This window comes from Haemaphysalis longicornis, unplaced genomic scaffold, assembly GCF_048455015.1.
Source record: "Haemaphysalis longicornis isolate Haplotype H1 unplaced genomic scaffold, Haemaphysalis longicornis Haplotype H1 scaffold_10, whole genome shotgun sequence".
Classification (NCBI taxonomy): Eukaryota; Metazoa; Arthropoda; class Arachnida; order Ixodida; family Ixodidae; genus Haemaphysalis; species Haemaphysalis longicornis.
In genome coordinates, this window is record NW_027526204.1 from 145,298,514 (window position 1) to 145,324,653 (window position 26,140).

The 26,140-nt window shown below is 42.4% G+C and overlaps 2 protein-coding genes across 3 annotated transcripts; both read left to right on the top strand.

Annotated features, from left to right (window-relative positions):
* The first annotated feature begins 56 nt into the window (after positions 1-56).
* LOC144159585 (uncharacterized) lies at positions 57-13,776 on the top strand. Its single transcript, XM_077691170.1, has one exon. The coding sequence runs from the start codon at positions 5,608-5,610 to the stop codon at positions 6,283-6,285; it is 678 nt and encodes a 225-aa protein (XP_077547296.1). The 5' UTR covers positions 57-5,607; the 3' UTR covers positions 6,286-13,776.
* Positions 13,729-26,140, top strand: LOC144159579 (uncharacterized). 2 transcript variants are annotated; one of them, XM_077691158.1, is made up of 2 exons: positions 13,729-14,429; positions 24,866-26,140. In XM_077691158.1, the coding sequence occupies exons 1-2, from the start codon at positions 13,853-13,855 to the stop codon at positions 25,717-25,719; spliced, it is 1,431 nt and encodes a 476-aa protein (XP_077547284.1). In that variant the 5' UTR covers positions 13,729-13,852; the 3' UTR covers positions 25,720-26,140. The 2 variants fall into 2 exon arrangements, with proteins under 2 accessions (XP_077547284.1, XP_077547285.1); XM_077691159.1 differs by lacking the exon at positions 24,866-26,140 and adding an exon at positions 19,214-20,499.

The following is a 26,140-nucleotide window of genomic DNA, read 5'->3' on the forward strand; positions in this document are numbered from 1 at the left end:
TGCGATTTTGCTTGTAGAAATCATTATAAACAGTGCAAGTAGCTCTGCGTCAGCTAGCAGGTTTTCTTCAAGTTTTGGTACTGTCCTGTCCGATAGTGTTCAGTTTGGGATCTTCACTTCCAGGAATGTCTCAAACTCACAAAAAAATTTGCCGACCAGTGCATAACCACGTTGACTGAATGTTGAAATTGGCATTGAATGGGGTGAGGCAGCATCTAGTCAAAGCAGCGAGATGTAGCGCCTAGCCATGAAATACTTCAGATTCCTAATATAAAGCAGCTGTTTTTGTTCTTCATCTCTATCAGCAAAATGGCTACCAAGGCTGGTATTGCACAAAATCCTCATGCTGAGAAGCAAAATGCATTTGCGACTGACTGATACCGTTTTTAAACACTTTTTGTTCGATGATGGTCTGTCATTTTTTTCTGTCCTTGTGCTACCTTGGTTGCGGTCAGGTTTGAGCATTGAGACAATGTTTGGATGGGAATGCAGCCATGTTCTCATCGTACTCTCTACTAGAGATGTTTTTGTTAGCTGTTCAGCTTAGCATAAAGTGCCCGCTCATAATTTGAAAATAAGCATAGGCATAAAAAAATGGGGGTGGATGGTTCTTTGTAAGGGCAAAATTGAGCGTGTTTTGATGTTGACCCTTGTTTAATCCAACTGTGGGGAGTTGAGGAAGGGACTTCTTTTCTCAAGAAAAATAGTTTCAGTATTTGTTTATAAACTAAAATGTCCATTCACACTGCTCATCAGAGGCCTCTCAATGTGCACTGCACAATGATAGCCTCTCCAATGAATTTACAGTGGCTCAAGTTTTCCAACGTTTAAATTCATTGGCACCCGAAATTTCTTCTTGTCTCTTCGTTGAATTGACTTTTGCTACTTGTCTTGTCTCTTGGAGTCCACTTTGTTACCCGAATGGTCCACCTGTTTTCAGTTTACCGCTCTAACACTGTCGTGACCGCGGAAAAATCGGTTGTATTTCGGTGTTCCAGGGAATATTTTTTCTTGCCACAGAAAATGATTGTGGCAGAAGTGTAAGATACGAAATAATAGAGGAAGAATAGGGCTTTCCAAGAGTAATAATTTCAAACAGATTTATTACAAGTTTTGTAAAAATTAACAAAAAACTAACAATAAAACAAAATAAAAACAGGAATGCCATTTTTCGCAAGGTACACAAAAAATTTAAATATACAATTTAAACATAAGGCCCTTAAAAGTAATATTATAGAAATGAGCTCTGTAAGTACAAAAGTTATTTACATACATACAATTATACAAACACTACTGCCTACTGGTTGTTTTTGAGTAGTCCAGGAAGCTTTTTTTCTTGCCACAGAAAATGATGGATGTTAAAGTGTAAGTTATGAAATGATAGAGGAAGAATGGGGCTTTCCAACAGTAAGCACTTTGAATACATGTATTAGGAATTTTATCAGAAAATTGTGAAAACAAAAACGTAACAAAAAACAACTTTAATGCACTTTTCCCAGGATAGAGATAAAAACAATTTGAAATATGCACTTTGAACATAAATCTTATAGAATAATACTTCGAATATGAGTGGGGTAAGTAAAAGTTATTTACATACAAAAATATGAACACTAGGGCCTAACACGCCACCATGCGAAGCAGTTCCTTGACGTGGGGAAACAGGCTGGCTGTGCAAGTTTCGCAGACATTTGTTTTCTGCTCAACCTTCCCTTCTTCGTAACACAGTTTGCAGTTCCGGTATATTTCAATTTTTTGTGGTTGGTGCTGGTTAGTTGCAGTTTTAGGGGACACAACAGGAGGCACGGTGGGACGTTGCTCATCACGAGATGTTGCTCATCACAGCCAAGCAGTTGTTCAATGAGCTCTCGCTGTATGTTGCCTGTCTGAAAAATATGCATCCATGCATACTTATTCGTGCGGTTGCATGTCTCTGATGACTTTGGCAATGAAAAACAACACGAAGAAATCCACGGCTCTAATGAACCGCGGCACACTGCTCCGGAGCGCTACGCCAAACTTAACTCTGGGCCGTCTTCGTGGAGAAAACTACTCATTTTGCAGCCAGCACCAAGTGGTCTCATACTAACGAAGTCAACACCTTGCAGATTAGAGCTGTGACCTTTAGAACAGGGCCGGATCTGTTTACAACAATGCATGCCCGCGATAAAGTGACTGGAGAAGAAAGAAACTCACCAGTGCACACCTGTTGATGGTCCGAAGCGACGACTCACGTTCGCTGTCCGTACTGATTTTAAATTATTTATTATTTCTTGAAAAAATTTTCTGGCTTATAAAAACATAAGGAAATTCAATGGGTATTGCCCCAAGTCGGATGAAGCAAAGTCGTCTTCTGTGTCGGTTCTGCTAACATCAAGCTCAGATACATCGGAATCCATCTAAATTCGCCGTTAGCTCGAAGCTTGGTGACACCATAACTGTGAAACCACGTGAGCTCGTCTCCCCGCCGGCAAAGGACATTTAAAAATACCCCTCGCAGCAGAAAAATGAAACTCGAAAGCAAAACTGATAAAATACTTACTCCTTTAACATTTGGATGGCGTTAGCAGTCCAGAAGCGCTCGGTGAGTGCCAAAATTTGAATTTGTATTCATCGATAACATACTATCGATGGGAACAGGCGTGGTCACGAAAGTTAAATACCCAGCCCCAATCCATTCCCATCTCCTAATTTGAACGAGGATGTCCTGTCTAATGCGCCTGTGCTACACGGCTGTTCAAAGCCTTCTGATGGCCGTTGAACCAATTGTCTATCAACTGCCTCATTGTAAATACATAGGGCGCAGTTGTGGGCAATAGTCCAATTGTCAATTGAAAGTTACCGTGTAGCACAGGCATTAGTTTGCTACTCCAAGGTGCTGATTTCTTATCCCCAAGAAACACCCCTACTGTCCGTTTATGCGGGGGTTCGTTAATTACTGCAGTTTTCTTTGAGGGTGTTTAGTAAAGCACCCGGTTTCTGTCCATAAAGTCATCACTTGGATTATCCATTTGTTGTATACCTTTCATTTAATTAGTACGTGGTAGCCTCCTGTTTATTATGTTAGTGTTTACTGAATGCTATGCAGCTCAGTAATTCTGTGCCTCATTTTCTCCTTTGCATCTTAACTCGCAACTTGCCCACAGTAGTTATAATTGTCCAGTTTGAGTATATCATTGCCCAAACTGAAAGGGGGCATTCGTAGGGCTGTTAGTTGCCATTGTGTAATTTGTTGTTTCATTTTGCACATTGCTGTTTGGATGTCGCCAAGTACTGTTAATGGAGTGCCTGCTTGTAAGATGTACTGTTCTTGATGTATCTCGTTTAAGTAAAAAGTACATACATTCAATGATCAGTACGGCCTCCACACCCCCTCACCTGCCTTCTTGTCATCTTTTTGCCTTGTAACTGTATTTCTCCCTAGTTTTAGCCAGTTGGCGTGCAACAGCTAGGGCAAACTACACATTGCATCTGGTTCTATTAGCAGTAATGCTATGGCTTTTGAGTACTGCATTCACTTCAAGAGGTGCGTTTACAAGCATTTCACAAATGGCTAACCAAGTTCCCTTGTGCAGCACTCCTGCAGTATGCGTATATAGTACTCTTTTTGTATGTGTGGTATTTGTAATGCTTGTTTGAACCTCTATAGATTATAGTGCATCGCAGTGAATGTCACCAACCAAAATTTATCACTTACTATCTCAACACTTGTTCAGAGCCTTGCGACAAAAATGTTTTTGTATGAGGGTAGGTATCATTCAGTTCAGTTAACTTAGCTATGTAAAACTTGCTTTGCAGTGCTGTTTGAAAACTTCGCTCACTTTTACTTGTCAACAGTACCTTTAACTGGCCGCTGTCACGACCTGCAAGGGCTCTAGTACAGCTTTCTACTGCTGTGTTTTTCTGGCTAGATAACATTTTTCTAAATGAGCACATTTGCAGCCTAGTCGGGCTATGCAAGCCAAGGCTAGCGCTTAAGGTTTCAGGTTGAGAGAAGTGTTGACGAGCTGCCTCTCTAGGTTGGGACAGAATGAGATCTCTAGTAGCGATTTTGTTGAGCACGTGTGCATATACAAGTAGATATGGAGTAAATGACACACTCTTTGATACTTACAAAATCTCATATGCACCTTTTTAAGCCAGAAACCATGCTTTATCGCAGACTTTGGCTCCAACAGTTGCATATAGGTTTTAGTGCATATAGGATTAAGGAGGGCCTTTAGCAGTGCCTGATTGACTAGCCCCTTTTAGGGATTCTTTCGTCTTTTTTGTGGTTACATTTTGCAGCAAACAGAAGTATGACAGGTAGGGGTTTTTTTTTTAATTTCTGGACGTGGCTGTTTCAGCATCGTTAAACAGGCACCAGCAAATGCATCGAATCCTTTAATGAAACGAGCTGACTGGCAATCTTTGCTTTCAGTTCGTCAGCCACTGCCTGCGTTTTTTGTGAAGCTGTGTGTTTGTGATCTGATAATCATGCAGCTGTGAGATTTCCCATTTGTTGTGACAGAGAGAGAGAAACTTTTTTTATAGTGGTGAGCATGCTTTCAATTTCCCATTTGTTTGCCCATATTTGTTGTTTTTTAGCTCGCATGCTGAGTGAAGACCAAGAAATGAATGCTTTTGTGTAATATACATTATCATGAAATATGTACAGGTTACATTTGCTTTTGAAATTTTGTAACGTAATTATCGTTATGTTGTAGGGTAAGACAAATTTTGCCTTGAATTCACTTTGATCCTAACTTTGAACTCTTTCTCTTCTATTGCAGTTGTGCCCGTGTGTACGAGATTTCGGCTCACGTTAATGATCCCCAGGGGCTCAAAATTAATCCGGAGCCCTCCACTACGGCGCACCTCATCGCCTGTGTTGCGTCGGCCCATTAAGCCCTACAATCAATCAATTTCAGTTGCTGGACAACAAATGATTCCTGCAGTTTACTAGAGCAGGAACCATTTGGAGTACGGTACTGTACAGCAGCTTACACCATCATGTAACAATGAACTGTATGGATAACAGCTTGTAGCCATGCTAACTCTGCTGCTATAGAAAAATGGGAAAATCTGATGGGAAACGAGTATTTATAAGTGCGTTAACAGGTCCCTTGGTCTGTGTAGCTTTATTACTACTTTGTAGCACCTGGTTGCTATGAATGTGCCCTTTTTTATTTGTGATAAGAGTGAGGCTGCTCATATCTGTTTTATCATTTCTGGGTCTTGTAACAGCTTAAACGCTTCTCACCTGCACATATTTTCAACGCAGTGTTTTTGCATTCATGTTGTGCAACTTCATGGAAAATGCTGTGCTGTTGTCGCAAGGGAAATTCAAATGCCTGTCCCAGTATCATACTTCCGTGCCCTTCAATACTGCTGTTTTTGTATTATTTCTCCAGAGCTGTGGTTGTAGATTGTCTATGAGATCAGTCGCAATCATTCATGAAAACCATTTTGTTCAAGAGCTGCAGTACACCTGTTAATTCACCCAGCTTTGAGTATTGTAAATGAACTGCCATAAAATTTGACTCAAGCTAGGCCTTTCTTTGTCCACGTGAGATGAGCTGCTTGTTCATCTGAGTACTCCATTTCTGGCTGGTGTTCTCATTTATTCACATGTTCATTTTTCTAACACTGATTTTAGGTCCGCCGGTGGCCGGTCTCTGCCAATCAAGTGTGTGTGGGCCAACCAATCTGCATAACAAGTCCTCTGCTTGTGTGCCCAACAAACATGCCAGGAAGTCTACGACAGTTGCTTCAAGGCTTTGGATGTCACCAGAAAACCCAGGATTGCGGACATCTGATACCACCATACTGGTGCATCCTGGAGGCAGCAACATGAACAGCACAGCACATTGTACTGGAGATTGTGGGAGCACTACTGTCCTTGTAGGTAGTACGAACACTGCAACATCCTCTAATGAAGTCTTCAACATTGCTGGGAGCAGGCACACTGGTGACAATTCTAGAGATGGCAAGGACATTGCACCGTATTCTTCCTTAGCAGTCAGTGATATGGCCAGCCAGCGAGGCAAATTTAGCTGTGAGCTCTGTCCATATGTGACAAAGTACAAGAGTCACTTAGAGCGGCACGTTCGGGTGCACACTGGTGAGAAGCCATTCAAGTGTGACATTTGCTCCTGCGCATTTCGTCGGTCAGGTCACCTCAAGGAGCACAAGCGCAGTCATATGGGTGTGAAAGTGACGTGCAAGGTCTGCGCACTTGTGCTCAGTTCGAATAGGTCTCTAAGAAGACACATGCATAGGCACACTGATGAACGGTCATTCAAGTGAAATCACTGTCCCGCCACGTTCCCATATGAGGAAGCTGCGACTTTGCGCGAAGCCACCCATACTGGATAGAAACCATACTCGTGCAGGCTGTGTTTGGTCTCCTTTGGTCCCAGGGTGGAGCTAGTGGATCACATGGGGGGCCATATGGAGGAAGTGTCATCGAAGGGCAGTTTGTGCTCACACATGTTTGACTATGCCTGTGCTCTCCAGAGCCATCTGATGAGGCACCACAAGATTAACTTGGCAATCAGGCTAGAATTGGTACTTGATTGTTTTGGTATATGGTTATTTTATTGTGGTGTATGATTGGCGTTTGTTGTCCTTGAAGGCGTGGCATCTGCATAGTTGGACGAATTTTTTGTGGATCTTTGTTTCTGCGACTTAGCAATCATTGACAGGATGGGGACTCGACTGTTGTTGAAGGTTCAGGGCCTGACCTAGAATTTCTTCTGTATTCGAGCTGGCCACAAATAAAGGGGCATTCTAACAGTGCTACATAATCTCAAGCTCATGTTTATGTCCAGATTTGCCGCTTACAAATCTAACTGTAATTGTTGAAAAGTCTTATAGTAGCACTAAAGGCACTTTGATAAAAGGTGTTGCAGCACTGGACATGAGGTCAAGGGTTCAATAACTGGTTTTTCTACCTGCAGCAAGAAACAAAATTACCTCTAAATTTTCACGCGTAGTAAAGATTCCTTGTGCATGCATTCTAGCTTTGCATTGCAGAATCACACACCTCGTACCCATAGACAGCTTCTCCATACAAATTCCACTTCAAATTTGAACCAAGCTCTTACGAGCCAAGACGCTAAGCTTTCTTGTGCTTCGTGGCACCACCATAAATGATGCTACGAACTTAATTTCATTTTTTTTTCTATCTGTGTACAGATAAATAGTGGGTCCAGTATACTAAAAATAGATATTTTACAGTGCTCTGCACCTCTGCTCAAAAAGGTGGTTTTGACCCTGTCTCCGGTGGCCGTTTTTTTGTAGGCAAAAAAAAAAGAACCTTTGGGACTGGCAGACGCCGAAGATCCTCTGGTGGTTTTAAATTATTCGTTGTCTTTCACTATGACATGCCTCATAGTCCAGACATAGTTTCAGCATGTAAAACCATTGAGATGATGTTTAAGTATATGGCATCACTTTTTGTCAATGTGGGGAATATTCTTTGGAGTTAGAATGCCTGATGTGGCCATTCTGATGTCAAGTGATAGTGTGATTTCACTCGTGGAAATTATGACAAAGGGACAGTTCTAATAGCACGACTTGAACAGGCCTTCTACAACAGTTCCAGTACAGTCCAGTCGGTGATGTTCAGTGGTGGATCTTCGGTTCTAAGTACATCTTAGACTGACTATTTATGCAGACCAATGCATAACCACATTGGCTGAAGGTTGAAATTTGCATTGAATGGAGTGATGCGACATTTGGTCAAAGCAATGAGCTGTATTGCCTAGCCACGAAATACTTTAGATTCCTATTGTAAAGCAGCTGTTTTAGTTTTTCGTCTGTATCAGCAAAATGGCTATCAAGGCTGGTATTGTGCACAGACCTTGTGCTGAGAAGCAAAATGCGTCAGCGACTGACCGGGACACAGTTGTTTGCACTTTTTGTTTGATAACGGTCTGTCATTTTTTTCTTTCTTGGTGCTGTCTTGGTTGTGGACAGGTTTGATCAATGTTTGGATCGTAATGCAGCTTTGTTCTCATCTTGCTGTCCACTACAGGTGGCTTTTTTAGCTGTTCAGCCTAGCATGAAACTCCGAGCAAGCACCCACTCATAATTTGAAGATAAGTGTAGGCATAAAAAATGCGGGTGGATGGTTCTTTGTAATAGTAATTGAGGTGCGTGTATTCAGGTTGTCCCTTGTTTAATCCAACTGTGGAAACTTGAGGAAGGTACTTCCTTCCTTTCTTTCTTTCTTTCTTTCTTTCTTAGGTATTCGTTCATAAACTAAGACGTACATTTGCACTAATCATTGGCCTCTCGGTGTTCACTGCATGAAGAGGCCTCTCCATTGAATTTACAGTGGTTTCAGTCCCCCAAAGTGTAAATTCATTTTTACCCAAAATTTCTTATTTCCCACTTAAATGAATTATTTGCCTTTTGCTACTTGTCTCTCGGTGTCCACTTTGTTATCCAAATGGCCCACCTGTTTTCGCGTTACGGTTTAAATACTCAGCCCCAGTCCACTCTTATCTCCTAATTTGAGCAAGGATGCCCTGTGTCTAAGTTTGCTGGTCCTAGGCACTGATTTCTCATTCCAAAATACACTCCTATCGTCTGTTTTTGCAAGAGTTCATTAATTACTGCAGCTTTCTTTGAGGGTGTTTAGTAAGGCACCTGATTTCTGCCCATTAAGTCATCACTTGGATTATCCATTTGTTATATACCTTTCATTTAATTAGTAAGTGGTAGCCTCCTGTTTATTATGTTAGTGTTTACTGAATGCTGTGCAGCCCATAGTAATTCTGGGCCTCATTTTCTCTTTTCCATTTTAACTCTCAACTTGCCCACAATAGTTACAGTTTAAGTATTTCATTGCCCTAACTGAAAGGGGGCATTCTTGGGGTTGTTTGTTGCCACAGTGTGATTTCTTCTTTTATTTTGCACATTGCTATTTGGAAATAGCCCAGTGCCATTAATGGATTACCTGCTATAAGGTCTACTGTTCTTGATGTCTCTTTCTCTTTTAAGTAGAGAAAACATACATTCATAGATCAATACTGCTGCCGCTCCCCCTCTCCCGCCTTCTTGTCATCTTTTTACCTTGTAACTTTGTATTTCTACCTTGTTGTAGCCAGTTGGTGTGCAACAGCTGCAACTACGCATTGCAACTGGTTGTATTAGCTTTCGAGGAGTACAGCATTCACTTGAAGAGGTGCGTTCATGAGAATTTCACAAATGGCTAACCAAGTTCCCTTGTACAGCACACCGTCAGTATGCATAGTATAGTTGTGCTCTTTTGGTTTGGGCTGTGCTCGTAATGCTTGTTTGAACCTCTACATTCAAACAAGCATTGAACAAGCATCGCAGTGAATGTCACCAACCCAAATTTACAGTTGGCTATCTCAGCACTTGTTGAGAGCCTTGTGACAAGTGTTCACGATGATATTGGATCACCTTGATTTTCTTTAGTACTGTGTAGGAATGCACGATCTGACACCACCAAGAAAAAAAAAGAAAAGAAAAACAATTGGCATGGATTGTTCAAGATGCAAAGTGGGATTCAATTGGATTTTTGGACTAGATCTGGTAAGCCAGTGTTGCCTGGGCACGGCGTGTGATAACTGCGTGAGGCAGCGGGACGCTTTTCCGGAATGGCGCGGAAATTTCCAGTTAGCAGTGAGCAGTAAAGTTGGGGGGAAAGGGCTCTTGCGCGGGTGAGGGTGCTTGCTTGGAATTTTCCAGTACATTGGTGGGGTGACTAGGAAGCTGGAACTGATGCAATGGCAGCCTGTTCCAGCCCAGGCTTGTGTGGCGTTGTCAGTGGACTGGGTGTGTCCCGTGGCTTGCCCTAAATTCTTTTCCCCGCAGTCGCAGCATTCCCGAAGTGGCTGCTCTTCTGTCGGCCCTGTGGGTAATTCCCCTATTTGCTGCTGCCTCCGGTTCGTTTTTCTCGGCATTGCATGATTGGCCCGCTACTATAAATTTATTTGGTTTTAATACATTGCATCAGCACAGTATTTTTTCCTTACAGCTGTACCATGTGTAACTGACCAAAATATCCATTCGCATGATCGCAAAGTTTTGTTTACCTGTGGGGCTGGAAACATTCTTTAAAAGGGCTTTTGATTAAGTGGGCTTTTCTAATACCCCTGCTACACTAGCGTCTGAATGTCATTTGAACCAAATGTCATGGCTCAAATGACATTCGAGCCAAATGAGCACTGAGGGAGACATTTGCTTTACTATCCAGTCCTGCAAACTTGTGCTTAACATGCAGACAAAATACAGGCTTGTTTTTTTTTCGAAAGATTTGGTGTTTTATTGTGCCCCTAGTGCTTTTCCTGCATCAAACAACACTTTACTCACTGAGAAATTGAACAATTTAAGCCACAATGTTGATTCTCCCGCCGAATCATGTTTCGTGACGTCTGCGATGACGTAACTAGGACAAGTACTGAAGTGAAAGTATGCATGTGGACTAGGACTGCAGAACGGTGGAATGCCTTGTTTGCTGTCAGTCCTCCTAGATGGGCCCACGATACTGCTCACTGCTCCTTGATAGGCCCACCATACTGCTCACATACTGCTCCACCCTCACTTTGTTTATGGCCGGATTTGTGATTGGATAGTGCTTGTTGCGGTTGATAGTTCTCATTTTGGGAAACTTGGTTATGCATGACAAAGTCACAGAAGACAATGTCACTTATTCCAGTTAGCCAGTGTAAGCTCAAGGCGCCGGATGGCTGTAGAGCTATCACCGGCATAGTGCGTGTAGAACGCACTGGTGCATCTGTGTTTGCGTCTGCGTTCGTAACTTTTTTTGTTTACCCACCATGCTTGTTGGTATAAAAACAATATGCATTAAATTTAAGCACAAGTAGCCCGTTCTGCAATCTTATAAGGCCTGCCTAACCTGCAATTGCTTTTGCTGGCCTCAGCCAATCGCACAGCTGCCCGTTATATGTCATAGGTTCTAGTACGGGAAATGAGCTATTGGTTCGCAAGGCCATTTTCTCTTCTCCTAATACTATAGCCTATTTGAGCAATTTTTGCATTGAAAGTGGTTATTCGAGCAATGTTTGCGTTGGAAGTGGTGTCAGTGTTATTCTGACGAGGCAATTTTTGAAATGAACCAAACTTGCATTTTGTCTGCATGGCCCCTTTAAGCTTATCATGGCAGCATGCTTTGAATTTCATATTTCATGCCAGTGAAGTTAATGTAAATTGATTTTTTATCAGGGCCCCTTACCGAACTTGCTGCTGATGTGGTGGGGAAAGGGGGTAACTTGAAATGCTGTGCCATAAAGTTTGAGCTTTACATTAATTATTTTGACTGTTTTTTAGTGTGATGTGCTGGCTGTGCGTGTAAAAGCTAATTTGCAATGAATGTGGTGGTGTACCTAACTTTACTGTAACTGTATCTTTTTGTTGCAGTTCCTGGCCAGCGAACAGGATGCTATTAGACCACTCTACAGTTAGCGTGGATAGCTAGGGCTGATTCTACACATTGCAGCTGGCTGTAGTGCAGTCACACTACGGCTATTGACAGGAACAGCAATCACTGGAACATGCATTTGTATTTCACTAGTGTCTAGTATTCAAATTTTTGTGATATGTTGCACCAACAGTATGCGTAGCATAGCACTATTTTTTGTATGGGCTGTTTTTTTAGAGCTTCTGTTTTTATCTCGCCAAATGAAGGATAGTGCATCGCAGCGAGCCTAACTGGCCTAACTCTGTAGTTTCCTAGCTCTCAACACATTGCGTTAAGAGCTTCGTAACAAAATGTTTTAGTATAAGGGTAGATGGCTGCGAATCCATCTGCGATTTATGTACATCGCCTTTGCGGATGGAATCTGTCTGGCAGAAATAGTGGTAATGGAAGCAATTAGTCTAAGATGTTTCATTTCCGCTTGTATAAAACCATTTCAGGTTGCTGGTAACTCACCATTGTATTTGTACTTCGTCTTAGTTGAAGCTTGAGACAGTTTCTAATGTAGTGGTTGGGTGAAAGCGACTAAGTGCCTGAATGACCAGCTCCATTCAAGAATACCTGGGTTACATGTAGTTTTGCCGGTAGTACTCTAAATGTGCTCCCTTCCTTTTTTTTTAAGCAGTGGAGCAGTTGTACAAGCCGTAAGTTCGCTGTTGCGGAAAAACAATATCAAGAAAATGCCGAGTGCTTGTGAGCGCGTGCTCCCACAAAGGCCTCCGAGCATCTTCTGCTAGCCCAATTGCTTTAGCAAAAAAACACTGCCAACAAACACAATGAGCTCGAGAAAATGCCCTAATTGCTTCAAGATTGCAAATTACCAGATTGTTTCAAGGTCCCCTAAAGAAGCATCATAAGGTTCATTTTGCAGAGCTTTATAAAAGTTTGCATGGGATGTTACAAGCCTGTTTTTCTCTTTTCTGGCTCCGTACTTCCAATCGTATGTTGTATGTGTCTGCTGGTAGTTGGGCACATCACTAGAACATGGGTTTTTAGTGAACCAATGTAGTAACATTGGTTAAGTGCGGCCCGGTTGGCCCCGGGCAACCAGTCTGTCTGCTTTCAGGTTCAGTGAGGTAAATTTTTGTCTCGAAATACTGGTAGTTGATTATGATTCACGGGATTTTCAAAATAAGGCTTTAAAATGAAAGTTTAAACTGTGCCCTTGCAAGTTTGTGGGAGCACGTCTTGATGTTCAAGAGTAGCGTGTTTTCATGTCAAGCATTTTCATTTATTCTATAGCACAGAATTTTTTTCATTTCTGTTACATCAATGCAAAATTGTACTGATGTCGGAAGTATCTTCAATGTTTGCGGTTTCCTGTTTCTGTTATCTTTATTGTTGATTTTGTGGCAAGTTCACTGAAATCTTGCTAACTCAAAACAGTGAGATGAGTGAGCGCACTGTATTTTCAAGTAATTTGAGTGCACAGTCAGTGCATGGAAGCTTCACTTTTAGTTTCAGCATGTTGCCATTAACTAGTTCGGTCTGAACCTGCTTGTTTGAAACACATTTTCCAACCGTAATAAAATTGGGATAGTATAGAAAACTACACGTATGAACTAAAGCAAATGATGAAGAGACAATCTCGATCCCTGAGAAAGTTGCAGAAACTGAGCAGGAAGTGCCAATAAACAGCTACCGTTTGCTCTATAGGGATATGCCTTGGTGCCTTTATGTGCGTTGATTTTTTTTTATCTTTCATTTTAGGTTTCGCCTTTTATTTACATTCATGCCTGCATGTTTATTAATTAGTAGCATTTAAATGCAATTTAGGTGTTGTATACAGAGATGTATTTCAAGGTTTCTTGAAGTAATGGCAAGGGACTTGCACAGATGATTGAATTGTAAAAAATATTTTGTATGTACTGAAATTTTGTGTCATTGCTTATTGATTTAACGAGGCATTATTATGGTCATCGTATCCCTGCATTAAATTGAGCATGTTCATGCGTATTATGTCTGAACTTAGTAAAACAAAAGAACAGTTTGCAATGGTACTGGCGGCATTTGTTGGACATGCAACTTCATTTAACTTTTGAAACACAATTTTTCATTTTAAGCAAGCTGTGACAAATGTTCTCCCATGCCTTTTCTTGTTTAGGCTCAAGAAATTTTATTTTTTGAAATTAGGTAAATTTGTTTTAAATTGCATGGCTGCAACGAGAGCTGAGACACCGCTTCTAATAGTTCTGCAAATAGAAGTAAGCGAATCTAAATTACTGATACTGTACTAAAAAAATTTCGGTGTGATTTTTGCCTTTGGTACACTGTTTTCCAACTTCATAGGCACGTCCTAACAGGTCGTGAATTTCAGCTGTATTTTTAAGAAAATTAGGTGTTTTTGTAATTCTACCTAATGAGCAAACAATTTTTTATGAAGTGTAGAAATAGCAAATAATGTACTTTTATCATAATGCTTTTGCATTCTTTACAGGCCGAATCCTCACACCACAAGTGAAGAAAGAACCCACCACAAGAACAGAATCCACCACATGTGTTCCTACCACCAAGCAATGTAGAAAATCTACAACACGTGTGCCAAGCAGCCTTTATAGAACATCCACTACACTTATGCCAGCAATCGGAAAGTCCGCCCTACATGTACCAACAAACCTACCTGCGAAGTCCTCTGCGTGCGTTTCCAAGCTTGAAGCCTCTGAAGATAGGCCAAGTTTGAGCAGTTCATATTCTACCGTTGGGACACATGCTGACAGGGCTGAAGAGGACAGCGCAGCTTCGAGTGATGGTGACATCAGCGTAAAGAACGGCTTTCCGGGTAGCCATGCTCTTGCTGGCACCAGCACGGACACTATATACAGCAGCGACGAAGTGACCAACATTACCAAGAGCAAGAACACTGATAACGTTAAGAGCAACGCAACAAGTTGCAGTGCTAATGGCAACAACTCTGCTGTTGCATCCTGCAGTGCCAATGGCGACGACTCTGGAGTTAAAGCTTCTGATGGAAGGCAGGGTGAGTTTAACCTTCAGTGCTGTTCATGTGGTAAATCCCAACTGCCACAAAATTGCACAGTAAATTTGGACACAAAAATGGGATACCCAAATGTGCTTTTTGTCCAATTTTAGCACTATTTTGTAAACTGCTATGCCCCTACTGAGCCAACGGCACACTTAAAGGAGCCATGAAGACAGAATACAAATTTGTGTTATTCGAAAGATTTCGCGTTTTATAGTGCCCCCAGCCCTTGTCCGGCAGCAAATGACGCCGTACTCACTGAGAAATTTCTCAATTCAAGTTAAAATTTTGGTTCTCCCGCCAAATCCTGGGTTTTCGGATTGTCAGCAATGACGTCAGAAGCGCGTGTAATCAAGCGAACTTCCACTGCGTCATTCGGGTTTGCGGCCTTGCTGTCCGTCAGCCCTCCCAGATGGTGCTGCTATAGTCATCCACAAACCGTTGTCCGCCGTTGCTTTGTTTTTGAGCGTATTTGCACCTGGCTTGTTTTTTTTACTGTAAAAAGTGATCATCTCGTGAAACCTGGGGTATCTTCGACAAACAGGGTCACGTAAGACAACGCCGCTTACGCGAGTCAGCCAGTGTCCCGTAAAACGACTCCAAAGCAGTGGAGTGCTGTGCAGCTAAAACAAGCATGATGCGCTCAGTACCAACAGCAGTGCGCATCGGTGCTTCTATGCTTACGTGCGTTTTTGTAACTTTCATTGTTTACCGCACCATTCTTGCTGCTGTAAAATGAATATGCGTTACACTGAAGTGCAAATAGTTAATTTAGAAAGCCTTTAAGCCGTGCCTAATTTGCGTTTGCTGTTTCCATTCTAATCGCACAGCTAAGCTCATGTGACATCATAGGTTCTGTTGCGGGAAATGAGCTACTGAGTCGCATGGCCATTCCGTTTTTTCTTAGTTATGTAGCTTATTTGAGCAAAGTGTGCGTTAACAGTGGTGTCAGTATGATTCTATCGAGGCAATCTTTCGAATGAACCAAACTTGTGTTTTGTCCTCATGGCTCCTTTAACTGTTGCCGCGGGCAACATTGGGAAGAACATTGGTGATGAGCTATTCAAGTAAAATTTGCTCCCAAGCACTTTGTGTCATATGTTATATCGTGCAGTTATGTGGGTACTGGCGAGAAAGGGGACTATGAGGTATATGCAGTAATGTCCTTATGATTAGCATGCAGTTGTTTTGTGCAGTGTTCACACGTGCTTGTCCTTTCTGCGAAGCTGTGGTGTAGCTCCAGAAAGCCACGTAAAAAATGTGCCATGAGGTAAAGGTTAACAATATCTCTTTTGGCAAAGAACTTATAGGCCTTCAGTCTTTGTAATCTTTGAATATTCTTTAAGTGCACTTACAATTATTCAAATTGAATAATTTGAAGTGCACTGCAAATCAGAATAACCAGCACCTTCACAAATGACATTCTGAATATTGGCACATCGCTGATGAATAGTTTCCTGTACTTGTTTTTGTAAAGGCACATGGGAAGTTTGACGCTTTAGACAATCGAGAATATTAAGTGCTGAAGCCCTAAACTTTAACTGCATTGCACTCAATTACTCTTGCCATGCTAGATTTGTATTCACTATTGAAGATGATATATTAGCACAAGTGACTTTCAGATGTTCTCACCTTCACGCTTCATTCGCTTCCAGCTTCTATTCTCATTTTGCTAAGCCTAGTACCCATATGTACATATGGGATATGTTTGCAGACAAAATTGAAAGTAACCTTGAAATTTTTAGTGCCTTGACTTGTGTGCATGATACATATTATTATCGAATTTCGTTGGTGTGGTATTAGTTTTTGAGATTGCATTTGAACAGTTTCTGGTGTTTGTCTCTGGCCTAGTCATTAAATGACTCATTTTACGCAGGGGTCCCGTTTTTGCTAGGTATAAGATTTTAGTAGTTAAACCCTTGCAATCCAACATGTTAACACTCTTTGCTACTGTTCTGGGCTGGGGTTTTGGGGGCTGCAAGAAAAATTAACTGTTCGAGATTGGCCAAAGAATGTTAAATATTCGGTTTCTCCACTCACCCAAACAAGGACCTGAGCAGTCCAGAATGGTAGCAGAGTAGTTCACTACATCTGGCATTTCATGACGGCGCCCTTTTGCTAACATCATCTTTGCTTTTGCCTAAAGCTCGAGATTACTAAATGTAAAATGCACGTGGCAAGAACAGAGCCTAGCTTCGCGGGCAGTGGTGCCAAAATAGCCCTCAAATAAGACAAGCCCCAAAGCTTTTACCTGAAGCAGTGTAGAAGTGCCCTATAGTGTAAGAAAAACTAAACTTAACAATCAAGAGGCAAGTCACTCACCAAAAGAGGCACTAGATAGATAAGGATAGAGTAAGGATAAAGATGCATGCAGTTCAAGGAGAGCATGAAAATTCTTGTTGGCCACGGCCCAGCAGCAGACCAGAACAGCCATTTACAGGCTTTGAGAGAACCCAAAGTAGAGGTTGCAAAGGGGTGTCGCTTCTTTTTTCCCCAACATAGTCAACAGGCTGGGAGCCTTATGCAATAGGCCATGCACATTGATACGAACAGCCAACTTTTGTGGAGTGCATATCCTCTAGCTCATATACATAGTATGCACTGCCGTTTGGCCGCACGGGGCTGCTGCGGTGCTGCGAGGCCGATCTCCACGTTTGTGGTGTTGGTTTTCTTCGGAGCCGGTTGCGCGTGCGATGTAGTACGTACGCGTTGGAGGAGCATATGCTGTGGTTTGTTTGTAGTTACCGCAAGTTACTTTGTGAGTGTTTCTGCATGTGCAGCACACGATGAGGCTAAGTGCCTTTTGGGCGTCGACCGGGACAGGTACTTTACTAAAGTCCGTCGTTGTGGTGGCGTGGACCCCCTGGGTCTACGCGATGATCAGCTGACTGATGATGTGTGGAAGTTTCCAAGCGTCGACCGCGCTGACACCAGTGACTACTTAATCCACTTGACAAGTTTCATTACACGGGAGAAACTAAAAAGCTACAAATCGTTAGTCACATAACTACCTGACGAGTGGCTTTGTTCATCCGCCGAAGGTGGAAGTTATCGGTGATAGCAACGATGTCGTTGTCACAAAGGTGAGAAAATGCATGTAAACAATGCATGTGCTTTTAATTTAGGCTAATTAAAAGCTCGAGAACAACTAGGCATGCCACTCCTCTCTTTCTTTTTCTTCTTTTACACCCAGGTCCGGCATTCACAGTCGTTCCGTGAAAAGTTGCTGACGGCTTGCCTGTTGCAAAAGCCGGACGGTGAAGTCGTTTACGCGCACTGCACTTGCATGGCTGGATGTGGAGAAGTCTGCTCTCATGTTGGGGCAGCGTTGTTTTACTTGGAGGCCGTCGTGACCCGTAGGGACAATCGTTCCTGCATGGACGGGGAAAATGTGTGGCTGCCACCTCACCTAGTCAGTTTAGACTGCCGCCTGATAGCCGAGATGGATATCGCATCATCGGCGATGAAAAAACGTCGCTCTAACCATTTTTCGAATGGTTAGAGCAACCGCACACGGCAACTGCACATCGTGAATGCGCGCACAACACCACAAACACCACAAACGTGGAGATCAGCCTCGCAGCACCGCAGCAGCCCTGTGCGGCCAAACGGCAGTGCATACTATGTATTAACGAGATGCAGGAGTTGAAAAATCCAGATTTTTTTTAAATATGTCGATTTTTTTTCACTTGCATTCTAATCTTTGACTTTCTTTCATGGGAAAAAAATAAAAGCGAAATACGAATGAGAACTTAGTAAAAAAACTGTCTGAATGACTCGCAGTGATGCAAGAAATCACGCAGTCAAGCAAAATTTTAGCCATCTTTGAGAGCTTTTACTGCACGACAGCGTGGCTGGCTGCCATTTCGCTAACTTGTAGACCAAGCCTTCTCTCAATCGAGCCACTCGTCAGCTTCGTATCTCTGCATAAAAAAAAATGTTTCTTCCTACCTGTTTTCCTGCACTCGCTGAGGCCAAAGGTAGGTAACTCTGCATATTGTAAATTTTCATAGTAAATCAAGTGCGTTCCTTGTTTGGGGGAGGTTCTAGCGCATGGTAGAGTGTTTAATACAGTAGATAAATAGATTGCACCTAATTGGCAAGGGACTGGCACAGGCTGTCGTGCCAGCCCCCTGCCAAATGGCCGTTTTGTCTGCTCCAAACTTGCTGACAAAGACAATTTTGCCTGCTCCTAGTACTGCTCCCAAACCCATGTATCCTGTTCCACCCCTGAAACAGCTCAGTCAGTCTCAATGCAGAGTTCAAAAACTGCATGAACGATCAAGCAGAGACTGCATTTTATTGTTTTAGCCGGGTACAAGTTTCCAAATACCTCTTTTCATCTCACATGCAGTTAAAAGTATGTTACCACATGGCTCACTGTCATGGTTGCCTGCATTCATCTTGACAGCCCTCGTAAGGTTGATAGGCCTAAGAATTCCGCTTTCAAGCATTCTAGAGCCCTATCAGCAAAAACAGTTTGTTCGTAGGTGTTTTAAGTAATGTCTTTTCATTTGGGATAGATAGCATATAATCCTCAATGATCAGTTGTCTATCCTTTTTACTGTGCCTTGATGGTGCTGTAAATCGATTGTCTGTCCTTTAACTGTACCTTGATGCTACTGTGAAAACATTCATTTAGGCTTGTTTACTTAATAATCCTTACAGGCATGTTGGTGCATTTTGGAATCCTCGGTTTAGTCATAGCACTGGCGTTACAAGCAACAACAGTTGACATTTTTGTGTGTGCCTTTTATTCACGCTGATTTTTCTTGCTTTAGGTCCATGCTATGCAAAAGGCGCGGTGAGAAAATCGACCACATGTGGAAAATGGACGATTGTGCCCACAAACGTGTGCAGGAAATCTACTACAACTGTGCCCACCAAGAAGGGTGTGAAATTCACTAAGACAACGCCAAGCAACTTGTGTCGGAAATCCACCACAACTGCGCTCACCAACCTGCATCAGAAATCCACTAAAACTGCGCCCATCCATTTGTGTAAGAAATCCACTACAACTGTGCCAACCAAGCGCAAGAAATCCTCTGCATATGTTACGAGGCCTCGCAAGTTGGATAGCTCCAGTTCAAGTGAACCTGGCGCTGCGGTATTGACACGTCCTATCAGCAGTAGGGAGGTCAGCACAACGCAGAGTGACAATGCTGGCAGCAACACGAGGAAGATTGCTGTTGGGGTTACTAGTTCGAACACTGCAGCAAAAACTGGTGTACATGATAAAGACAACAACATTGCTCGGGGAAGAAACAATGGTGATGATGCCAGGGACATTGAAGCAAGCAGTGATGACGACATTACAAAAGATCCCGACTTTGTTTTGAAGGATGCCAGCAGAAAAGGGGGCATATTTAAGTGTCCCAACTGTCAGTATGTGGCCAAGCTCAAGTATCACTTAGAGCAACACATTCGAGTTCACCACCCCTTCAAGTGTGACAGTTGTTATCTCATGTTTTCTACCAGGTATAGCCTTCAGATTCATATGCGCACGCATTCAGGAGGAAAAGTGAAGCGCAAAGTCTGGTTGCGTACGTAGAAACCGTTAAAAAAGGTCACTGAAGAGTTAAACGTGGGCACACTGTTGAATGGCCATTTAACAAGTTGGTGCACCTCTGTGTTCACTGATAACCAAGCTCTCGCTGTTCATGAGGCCAGCCATACCATTTAAAGGCCTTGTGTGTTTAAGCTAGATTCAGAAACTGTAGATTCTGTGGCGAGCTAGCAAAAGCCAGGTTGTGCAAGAAAAATATTATCTAAGTCTAGCCTCTGCGGTTTTTTATTGATAATGCAAGCTAGGAGTGCGCTTGTGTAACAGTGATAAGGTTAGCTGGGATGCTTGGTGATGTATTTGCGAACTTTTTGTGATAGTCATGCCATCGTATTCATCATTTGGCCTGGGATGTCCTCACGGCAGCTAGATCTGCTTTGTTCTGTGGTTATTTTATTTGTTTACATTCATGTATCACTCACTTTTAAGAGCTCTTTGTCCGTTCAAGGTCCAACAGTTGCATTCTAGAAGGTTATCTTGCAAAGTTTTGTTTCATGACTGAGCTTCAATAAATTATTTGCAGCTCTTAAAAAGAAAAAGTGTTGTATGTATTTTTATCAAGGTGTATGAAGATTTTGCCCCTTCACTCAACTGGAAATAGTTTGAAAACAGTAGTGAATGATGTCACATGTAAGATGTAACAGGAGTGCGTCAAGCTGTCTACTGAACCTGGCACAACGACTTAACTTTCTTTTGGTGGCATTTTTGAGTTGAGTAACTCTGGTGTTGTGTAGGTATTTTTGAGTACCCATGCGTAATGCACATGTAAACATTTTCAAGTTTGGCAGTGCATTCAGGCATCTACAAGATGGCTATGCGTACCACTTAAAGATGTTTTAGGAAATTGGTCAAAAAAATCAAATCTTGTAGGTTTACCGCATCGAAGCTCCACCTTGGCTACAGTGCACTCCGCTGTAGTGTGGGGCTAATATTTTGGACTGCCTGGGGATCTTTAGCGTGTCCTGAAATCTCGACGCATGGGTGTTATTGTTTTCCACCTTCAACAGAACAACAGCGACTGCTCCTTTCGCCTCAGCACAACAGCTAGGTTAGCCACTGAGCCACTGCAGTGGGTAAGCTGCCCCAGGTTAAGCTGCCTCAGATGTAGGGTGGCAGTCACTCACTGCATCACTCTAAGGTTAGAAAAGGCACCGTGAAATTGTCTGTACTTTGCCCCCCCCCTTTAAGCTGTTGCTCTACTTCAGGGAACAGACCAATGTTATGTTCACGGAAGAGTTTTTCTGTGGGGTTTAAGCCCCAAACCCATGCTTCAAGATGTTTATTTCTTATTCACTGTAAAGCCTATTGACTCGCTTGCTGTACATCATAGACAAAGCAACCAAATGTGTAGTGTGAAGGCTATGAATCTTGAAAACAAGCACGGAAAGACGTTGACTAAGAAGAGAAATACACAGGACGACGCGCTTTGAAATGACCGTTTGAGTTAAGCGCGTCGTCCTGTATATTTCTTTTCTTAGTCAGCGCCTTTCCGCGCCTGTTTTCAAGATGAATCAACGCTAATTCGCCCAACTTTCCATCTCGTTAAGGCTATGAACTTGGGTTGCTTCATGTATCAGATGTGGCCTGTACCAATCAGCAGGGTGTCAGTGATAGATCACACTGTGTTATCACTTACTGAAGAAACCCCATTTGGCAGCTGAGGCAGCAGTCTAAAGCATGCTTTTTTCTCTACCCTTGGGTCCTTTGCAGGTGTTGGAGCAAAACGAAAACTTGCATCAAAGAACGAAAAAAATTATTTTTGACCAGAATGAAAACGTAACCGACACTTCATTTATTATTTCATTCAGGAGCCAAACTGAAAAAATTATTTCGGTTTTCAGTTCGAGTAGAAAGTTTAGGTATTTCAGCATTCATTCTAACTTCCATGCAGCGTGGTGGGAGATTGCTGCTGGCAATAACATCGCCTTTCGTTTCGCTGGCGCCTTCTTTTTGTCGGCAGGCCTTCTGCGTGTTTCCCTGTGCTCTCCATCAGTTTCCACGCGGAGAGCTCCTAAGCTCTCCGCGTGACAGCCATCTGCATTTGGTAGCGAAGCAGACCGCAGTATTTACTTATTGTTTTATTGATTTAAGCATTTATTTGTTTGTTTAGTCATTCGCTCATTGATTTATTCATTCATTCAATTTTTTGTTGATATAATCTACATTTTCCTAAGATGTTGCTGCAAGGGGGTGCTAGGCATGAACGAACAAAAATTCAGAAACACTACCTAACAATAAATAGGCAGTGTGTATGAATTTTTGTGTCAGAAACGCCTTAGGAAAATGTAGATTATACCAATAGAATAATTGAATAAAAATAAAATGCAATGTTCCACGTCATTACAGCAGCATACACAGATTGCAGTGAAAGCAGCAGATTGCAGTGGCAGCCAATGAAAGCAGCTAAGTCTGTGCTGCAAGAGTGCAGCAGAAACTGAGTTCTCAATTTTTTCCCTCAGGGTACCTCAAACCATTGCATACCACTAGGAACCATTATTTTTTTCTTTCTGGAGCTTAATCGGAACAGAACAGAACTTTTGTTTAGGGAACGAAACAGGAACCGATACAAAAAAAAACATTTTGTTCCAACATCCTGGTCCTTTGACCCCCGCCCCTTTGAATAACCACACGTACAAACACTCGTGGGCAATTTTTGTAACAATTATACCATGTAAAAGACACTCGTTTACAATTTTTGTGGCAATTATACCATGTAAAAGACACATTGTACCTACATTCTTCTGTGTTCATTCTGGACAAAGATATACAGTCATCTTAAATTTTAATGCCGATATAAAAACCACATTTATTCATCTTACGTCTTTGGTACACGTGGAGTGGATGCAGGACAAGGAAAAGAAAAGCAAGACGATGTGGCTAATATAAAATTGCTAATGCCATGGTTTCGATGCTGTGTAATGCAACTTTTTGTAATGCCAACATTAACGTCTTAGCAGAGACAACTTGTGTTGTGGTTGGTGCAGTGAAAAATTGAAAAGCTTTGAGAGTTTGTTTTCTGCACTTGGGCTTGATGCACCATCGTGTGGTCACCTCTTTCAGTGGAGGCAGGTCTTGATAACGGTAACAGACTTGTGCAAAGGACTACTGCTCAGTGCAAGAAAATGTGCTAAGTGATTCTCCAGACCCCAAAGCAGCGGCCTTAATTGGGAATGGCTTTGCATTTGTGGAATTGCAACTGTTGCACTGCTGCATATATTGCATAGAAGTAAATGACCGTTTGAGTTCTTTATGAAGGCTGTTCGTTTCACTATTTCCTTTTGGCTCTATTGTGCAGCCAATTCTTGGTACAGTATGACAAACGAAAAAGTAATACAAATAATTTTTTATGAGCTGGGTTTCAAACCCGCAGTGCATAAGAAATTATCCATACTGCAAGTTCGACCGTTTTCACAGTATTTTGAAGCAACAAGCATGATGATAGAATGCCAATATATTAATATTGTTTGTAGTATCTCGCTAATTGACCTTTTTCCAATACCATTCGATGCTCCTAGCCGCTGCCACGACAAATTAAAATGGCGGTAAGGCCCGCCCCCAAAAAAGTTTTGCTTTCGAAGAACTGGTGCACAACATATTCTCGTCCTACAGTCCCTCCCGTACCCACCCATCAGCCGTACCTTTCACATTGATGCAGGTGCACGTTCCCGTGACTGATCTTCAGAGGTTGAAGCACCCCTTTGTCTTTACTTTTTTTTCCATTACTCCCTCACTCATAGCCATGTGCCCACGGCGTGGTCAGCCTCAAATGACTATGCCCCTTTTCTTTGCAAGCCTTTTTTGTGTGCACGTACGAACACCACGAGCTGTCGAAAAAGAGAAAATAAAGACGTGCAGCGCTAGAAAACATTGCCGCTCCCCAAGCAACAAGCTGAGGGGGTGCCCTTTTGTTTATTTTGCTTGTGCTGACTGTCAAGAATGGCCGACTGGCAGCCCATGCATGCACAGGTCGCGATTGGAAAAAGGTCCATTGTATGCGCCTGGAATTTGCTGATGTAACAGCTGGCATCTAGCTGTCCTCACACATAGTGATTGCAATATATGAGAACAGCCAAAGGTTTTGTCTTGAATTTACTTTTTATTCTAACTTTAAATTCTGGTCTTCTTTCAGGTGCTGAGCAACAAATGGCCAAAGTTCTGCACTGTAATGGATCAAGAAACATGCTCTACTATATATAGTCTGCAGCAGCATACAATTGCTGTGAACAAACCTAAATGAAATGCACTCGAAAAGACTTTTTGTGGCAGTGTTAACACGTGTTTGCCTTTGTAGTTTTATTACTGCTATTTTTTGGCAGCTGGTTACTGACAGTGAATTTATTGAGCATGGAGTGGGGCCTACTCGGGTCCTTTCGTTTTCAGTATCTGTGGGTCCTTGAAAGTTGCTCTAAGGGCTCTTCAATGCGTGCTTTTTGTCAAGGTTACTTGTTTTTAGACTCTTCTTGAATTGCATAGGATTTCAGTGTGTTGATTTTGTGGGAAGTTTTGATGTCACTCGTACTGTACATTTTGAACTTCGTCCTTGTGAGCTTAAGCTTATATTGGTTGTTGAGAGCAGCGCTATTGTTTATGGGCAGTCTGTCAGATTAGTGGCAAGGGTTTGCAGAAAAGGCATTTTGTGCAAGAATGCAGCGAACACAACCTGATTTCTTTTATTTTGTTGAGTCAGACTAAGTCGTTTCTGTTCAAACCAGCTTTTATTTTGTTGAAGCAGCACATATAGTCAAACTATGTCGTTTCTGTTCAAACCAGCTGGTCAAGTTTTCGGCCATTTGAGTGACCTTTTTCTAATCGTATGTTCACATATATTCAAACTTTTTTCATTGATTCGTTTTTTTCGTTCTGCTTTCAGGCGTGCCGTGCCGAATTCCAGTTACCGGACAATCAACCGTTTTGCCAGCAAACATCTGGCAACAACAATTTACAGCAGCTGAGCTGGTTGACCTTTGTGCAAAGTCGTCAAGCAGTGTGCCTACTAATCTTTTCACAAAATCTGCTGCAAATCTTTCACGGCCCTGCAAGCTAACAGATAACCCAGGATCGAGCAAATCTATCACCATTCCGGTACTTCCTGGCAGCAGCAAAGACATGAGCATAGTGCATTGTAGTGGTGATGCTGGGAACACTTCAGTTATTATGGGTAGTGCTGACACTGCGGTGCACTTCAATGATAATGCAAATCTTGCTGGGAGCATGCACACAGGTGACAATTTTAAGGACAGTGAAGACAGCATTGCCGCAGGTCATGACTTTGCAGGCAGTGATGAAGGGAGCAAGCGAGGCCACTTTAGGTGTGAGCACTGCCCATACGTGACCAAGGACAACTATCACCTTGAGCGACACACTCGAGCACACACTGGCGAGAAGCCGTTCAAGTGTGACGTTTGCCCCCGTGCGTTTTCAATGAAGTATAAACTTAACCAACACAAGCACAGACACACGGGTGAACGGTCGTTCAAGTGCAATCTCTGCCCTGCCACATTCACGTATATGCAAGCCCTGACCGTGCACAAAGCCACCCATACTGGACAGAAACCTTACAGGTGCAAGCTGTGTTCAGTCTCCTTTGATTCTAGAGTAAAGCTGGTTGAACACAATGCAGGTCACTCAAAGGAGGTGTCATCCAAGTGCAGTTTGTGCTCGCGAGTGTTTTACCGTACATGTGAACTTGTGGCCCACATGGTGGCGCACCATAAGATTCACTAGGTAGCCAGGCAAATTTCAGTGCTTGGCTGTTGGAGTACTTGCTGCTCTCTTTTCGAATTGCCCAAGTTTGCCTTACACTGTCTTGAAGAGGGTTAGATCTGCTTAGTTTGAGCATTGTCTTATTGGTTTATTTTTACCATGTATCTCACTTGTCATGTGTTGTGACTCCGCCATCAAGCAAGGTGCGAAATTTTGTTTAAATGCGTGTTCTGAATATTGTTCTTTGTTTTAACTGATCGCCAATAAATTAATATTCACACCTGAAGAAAAGTCACATGTCTTTGTGAAGGATGCATGCTGAGTTTGCCATTATATACAACTCGTAACATTTATTGATTGATAAATGCTTGTCATAAGCTTGGCCTGTATAAAGAGGAAAGCGGAAAAGGGACGAGGAAGTCCATTGTGACAAGAGAGTGAC